The following is a 5,801-nucleotide window of genomic DNA, read 5'->3' as shown; positions in this document are numbered from 1 at the left end:
TTTCTAGCTTCTGTTTCAAAGCATACAGTACAAGTGGGAAAGTAGCTTGGCAAACAAAAGGTTTTCACAGAGTGAGATGTAAATGTATCAATACTTAAATATACTGCTCAAAAAAATAAAGGGAACACAACATAAGACATCCTAGATCTGAATGAATGAAATATTCTTATTAAATACCTTGTTCATTACATAGTTGAATGTCTGATTTTCCCTTGTGTTCCCTTTATTTTTTTGAGTAGTGTATATGGTCTTTTTCATAAATTAATCTGCTTAAATCAAGATCAAGATAAATCCTCTTATAGTTCATTACAACCATTTTACAAACAAGCCTGCCCAGTGAAATGAATGAACAGCAACTGTGCTTGTTGAAAGTTTTCAAATGACATATTCTAGCAAAGTCACGTTTATTGCCAGACACAATAATTACCGATAAACATCTTCTCTGCTCTGGATGCAGTAAACCATGCTAACTCTTCCAAATAATTCAAAGTCATGAAGTGGATTTCTGCATAGCCATCAACTGGAGCCAGTCATGCAAAACCCAAGCAGTGCAAGTACAACCCCTTGTGTAATTAACATAGCTGGCTCATTCACAAAGCCCCTGGCAGGAAATGAGTATTATCATGTTCCTCTGCATGTGTTTGTCCTTAGTATATCAGATAGATCGTAGCCGACATTTGTTCTCAGTAATATACTGCATGTTCTGCTTTGCAGAGATCTGTGACTCACCATTCTCAGCAGCTACAGCAGGATATTGAATTGGACATCTTGAATGGAAGGGTACTTTGTATGTTGTGTGGGAACATAAATGAACCAATTCAACTCACAACCAATTTCAGTTAAATCATTTAAAAAACATACCCAATGTTGGTTTCTTTACACATCATTAATTGTATATTTATTCACATTCCTGACACCTTGAATAAGTGTTTCGTTGCTCTAATTTTTGAGTACATGTAAAAAGATGCATGTGCCTACCCTTTGTGAAGCTAAAAAGAATATTATCTTTTGTGCTAAATCCTGAACAGATGGACAGTTTGATTTTTTATTATTTCATCCCTCAGTCTTTAATAGTAAGAGTTCTGAGTGGATGCAAATCCTCAGTGTAGAAGTAACATGCTGTCTGTCCTGTTGTTTAACAGACTTAATTACATGCCAAATGACTGTAAGTCAGTACTATCTGTAGTTTGGTTTACACTGCACCATATTCAAAGACAAGATTTTGTCAGTTCTCCCTTTATTATGAGCTCAAAAGCTTTTATATGATGTTTACTTTAAGAACAAGGATTAGGCAGATCTATAAATAACTAAACACTGTCATTAAGAGATAAAGGTGGAGAATGGTATGCAAAAGATGCAAGTCACTTAAGGCTAACCAGCCAACTAGCCAAGTTTGTTAGAACTGTACAGTGACTGATGCAAACATGTGTCTATTCATTGAAACAGTAATTTGTCTTTGACACACAGTTCCTATAAATGTGCTCAGAGCAAACATTTTAATGTTTAAAAACCTGTAGAGGAACAACACCGTTCACCTTTGCAAACACAGGAGGAGCTCTAAAGGGTTTGCATGGATAAGTCTTGCTCCTGTGCTCACACAAATCAGCTGGGATTATTCTGTTGCATTCAGGCTTTTGTCATCATCACTGGAAATTAGCCCGGTCTCATGCTAGCATGTTGAAAGGTCACTAATCCTGACACTAGCTAGCTTCTGCAAAAACAATTTGCCAGGCCAGTGTGCTGTAAAATCCCTCCAGATTAAGCCTGTCCTCCCTCCCATAATGCTATTACCTTCTCTGCAGACCTTTTCTACTTCAGCAGAGTGCGTCATCATTGTGCTTTGTACTTCACAGTACATGTAGAGCCAGAACCTTCCCTCTTAACATCATAATCTGAGATAACTTCATAGCACCACCCTGTTCACACAGATTTCAGCCAAATAATAAGGATGCGCCACTTTATTTTATAAGTGCATTTTAACATAAACTACAGTGAAGTCATTGCTGTTTGCACACAGCTGCTATCAACAGATTGTAAGTCTCATCCTGCTGGAACTATTCAAGATTAGTTAGACTGTGGCCAAAAAGAAACACATGCTCAGAAATAATATTTAGATACCCTGTGGTGTCAAATTCATATGATGTATTTTGGAATTTATGGGATCTATGTGCCAAGAAAACTCTAAAGGATTAGGCAGAAAACACGCAATTATACCGACCTGTATTTGTGTACTTAATTATATTGTCTGTTGACTGCAAACACTCTAAGATCTTAGCTCTAATGTGCAGCAAACGGATTAATTAATCCTGATCATACTGTGTATGGCAGCAGCACAAAGGACTCACAAAGGATTTAAGTTAAAAAGAGACTGAGCATGTCACCGAGGGACAAACAATTGTGCTGTGGAAGTCAGAAAACAAAAATTGCCCATGTCCCAAGTTCTGAAGTGGTTTAGCACATGATATACAACGATGGGATCATGACCTCTGATCCCTGCAGAATCTAATTGACCGAAAGAAGCTTTGGTGTCATCATGAGTGACAGGCTGGCACAAGATGAATGACAAAGCTCATGGTACAAATACAGGGATGTGAGAGGTACAGCCTCATCATTTGGGACTACACTTGCAGAGGAAAGACAAAGACAAGAGGGAATTTACAGAATTTAAGGTAAGATGGGTTTCTCAAAAGCAGAATCATTGATGAATGCCAGGGTTGGTAGTTTGGTAGATGTTTGTCTTGCAGATTTATGCAAGCATGAATCACACTTTCTCCATTTGTGCCATACCTCATACTTCAAAGCTGGGTCATCAAGCTTTGACCCCTCTGAGGTGAGAAAGCTGGAGCACATCTCTCAAAATAGGTGTGCTGGCTTTGTCTTTGTAGTGCACTCATCCATGAAAAAGCATGACCTACTCAAAATGAGCTCCAGACAAATGTGGAAACTATAAAGAATTTAAACAAGCACCAGATGGTTGCTGAGAGGAATCAAGTAGAGGTTTTAGCCAACGGATGGAAGAAGATGGTAGTACTGGCTTTGGATTCTGTTTATTCTCTGCTCTTTTAGGCCTTTTGCATCTCACCTTTCCTCCTAGTACAATGTGTGCAATGCTTAGCTGAAATGTACGCTTGCATGTTTATTTGCATGCATCACTGTATTAGCCAAACACACCAATACAAGGAGACTGTGCAACTTACAACTGACATACAGTACAAAGTCTTCAGTTATGAGCTTTAAGGTTGTCTTAATGCAATTAAATTTAATCTGATTCGGCTTCCTGTCTTTGGACTTTTAGCTACCACTGGCAGCAAAACAATGACCCAGAAAGAGAAGGCTAATCATAATATGATTAGTGGTAGCGTAGGTGGCATAAACTCATGGTGGTGACTGAGTTGGGACGCAGTTTGCATAGTAGTTTAATTCTATATGAAGCAAATCATTGAATTGGTAGCATTATAAATGTAAGGCCTTGGCAAGACAGTTGTTAATCTAGACACAGGTTCTCAAGCATAGACTGTTTTATGGGTCATCATTTAAAGTGTGGTCTTAATTCCTCCAAGCCCCCAATCCTTTGCAAATCATAACATCTTATTTGAAACTTTTTACCTTCAATAAAGCAGTCAGGTGCTTCTTTGGTTTTGTGACACTATGTAGCATATTGCACAGATATTTGTCTATAACATAGTTTTTTTTTCTCCTTTTCTATCATAGGTTGGACAGTGAAATGGCACTTCTACTTAGCTTTCTCTATATTTTGAGTCTGGTTGGTCCAGTTCTTAACCAGGACATGCCTTATGAGGAATACATGGCCCAGATCCAGGCCTGCCCTCAAGAATGTCGCTGTCTACCAAACTTTCCTCATGCTGTCTACTGTGACAATAAAGGTCTAAAGAGTATCCCCAAAATTCCTCCATACACATGGTATCTCTACCTGCAGAACAATCAAATCGAGGTGCTGTCAGCAGATGCCCTGCGTAATGCTACACAACTGCGCTGGATGAACCTAAACCACAACAAAGTCACGAGTGAAGGAGTTGAAGAAGGTATCCTGAACACAATGTCTCACCTGGCGCATCTATACATGGATGACAACCTCTTGTCTTCTGTGCCATCTCCCCTGCCAGCCAGCCTGGAACATCTACGTCTCTCTCGCAATCGCATTTCCAAGATCCCTGCAGGTGTTTTCAAGGGTCTCAACAAACTTAGCCTCCTGGACCTCCAGGGAAACAAGCTGATGGATGATGGTGTGACTGAAGTGAGTCTGAAGGGTCTAAACAACCTGGTACAGATCAACCTAGCCAAGAACCAGCTGACAAGCATGCCTCTGGGCTTGCCACCCACCACCACTCAGCTTTATCTTGATGGCAACAACATTGACAAGATCCCAGCTGGATATTTCAAAGGTTTGCCTAAAGTAGCGTTTCTGAGGCTTAACCACAACAAGCTTGGCAGCAGTGGCATTCCCAAAAATGTCTTTAATATCTCCAGCATTTTAGACTTGCAGCTGTCCCACAACCAGCTGAGTGAGATTCCCCTCATTCCCTCTGGTCTTGAACACCTTCACCTTGACCACAACAAGATCAAAAGTAAGTCTGTGGCATTTTTCCAAAGCGCCTACTCTATTTTTTTCTGATTATAATGATCCATTTGAGCTAAGGATGCACAGAATCTTTCTTTTAGGCTTCTCTTAAATAGAATTGTTCATCAAACAGGTATTCTGTAATGACATTGTAAGTGTTACAATGCTAATTCCCCTTGTGCTTTCACAGATGTGAGTGGTTCCAGTGTCTGCCCTGTCTCAGCTGATGGTGTTGATGACTATTTCGATGAAAGTGGTCCTCGACTGAGCTACCTCCGACTGGATGGCAATGAGATTCAACCACCAATTCCTCATGATGTCATCCAGTGCTTCCGCTTTCTGAGGTCCATTGTCATCTAAGAAGAGGACATTTTTAAGCATTTTGTTGGCTAATTCTGATCCAATGACATGGCAATGAGAATGCTAGTCTGATAAATGAGACCTATGAAACCATATGCCAAAAATGCTGACACAGGTAATATTTGCATGTTTGTGAAATATTTTAAACTAGCTGCCCTCACCTTATTTTATTGTTGTGTCTCGGGGAAAAGCAAATTTCTCAGTGGAATCGAAATAAAATCCAAAAGGGACACCAAAGTTGATAAGGACATGATTGGTTAGGAGCTTTAACTGATGCTGCAATCTGTTGACCTAGTTGTGCCTTATATTGATGTAAACATCTGCATGTAGAATTCTGAACAAAATCTATTACAATGTAGCATGACAATAATTTTAGAAGATAGATATGTGGAGATCTTTGCAAAGTCACTGTCATTACTCTTCTTTACACAGAAGACCAGCTTGTGAGTGGTCTTATGTTCTAGGATTGTGGGTTTACTAAAAGATTATTCTATTCAACAAATGTGCATATTTACTGCAGGTAATTTATTTTTATTTAATATTGAATAAAAGTACAAACCTGTGAAAATTCATGGCCAATAGTCCTTAACGTTTTGTATATGAAAGGGATAAATATTTTTTACAAATGACAGCACAGTTTTAATTCTGGATTTCTGAACAACATTAATAAATGTAAATAATTTGAATAAAACCTCTGAAAATGAACCTATACCTCTGTATAATGTTTTCTCTTTTTTTTATAATTTCAGATCCAAATGTGCATGAATTTAAGGTTAACTTTAATGAACAGCAGGCCTAGCCTATTAGAACAACAAAAAAATGTTGATAGGTTGGCACAGACCACACAAAGTAGAATCTGGAT

At 38.7% G+C, this 5,801-nt stretch overlaps 1 protein-coding gene across 1 annotated transcript; it reads left to right on the top strand.

The window, feature by feature from the left end:
- The first annotated feature begins 2,756 nt into the window (after nucleotides 1-2,756).
- On the top strand, nucleotides 2,757-5,266 carry kera (keratocan). The gene is made up of 3 exons (XM_020599431.1): nucleotides 2,757-2,830; nucleotides 3,712-4,586; nucleotides 4,770-5,266. Exons 1-3 carry the CDS (start codon nucleotides 2,757-2,759, stop codon nucleotides 4,937-4,939), a joined length of 1,119 nt encoding a protein of 372 aa, XP_020455087.1. The 3' UTR covers nucleotides 4,940-5,266.
- The last annotated feature ends 535 nt before the right edge of the window (nucleotides 5,267-5,801 follow it).

Source organism: Monopterus albus, unplaced genomic scaffold, assembly GCF_001952655.1.
Source record: "Monopterus albus unplaced genomic scaffold, M_albus_1.0 scaffold41.1, whole genome shotgun sequence".
NCBI classification, from domain to species: domain Eukaryota; kingdom Metazoa; phylum Chordata; class Actinopteri; order Synbranchiformes; family Synbranchidae; genus Monopterus; species Monopterus albus.
Note: the sequence above shows the minus strand (reverse complement) of the source record. Positions and strands in the feature narration are given on the sequence as shown.

What these genes read in the sequence shown, in the direction of transcription:
- kera (XM_020599431.1), top strand. Translation starts at nt 2,757, where the DNA reads ATGAATCACACTTTCTCCATTTGTGCCATACCTCATACTTCAAAGCTG. An exon ending in CAAGCTTTGACCCCTCTGAG is followed by an intron (nt 2,831 to 3,711) that starts GTGAGAAAGCTG and finishes TTTCTATCATAG; the next exon opens with GTTGGACAGTGAAATGGCAC. An exon ending in TGACCACAACAAGATCAAAA is followed by an intron (nt 4,587 to 4,769) that starts GTAAGTCTGTGG and finishes GTGCTTTCACAG; the next exon opens with ATGTGAGTGGTTCCAGTGTC.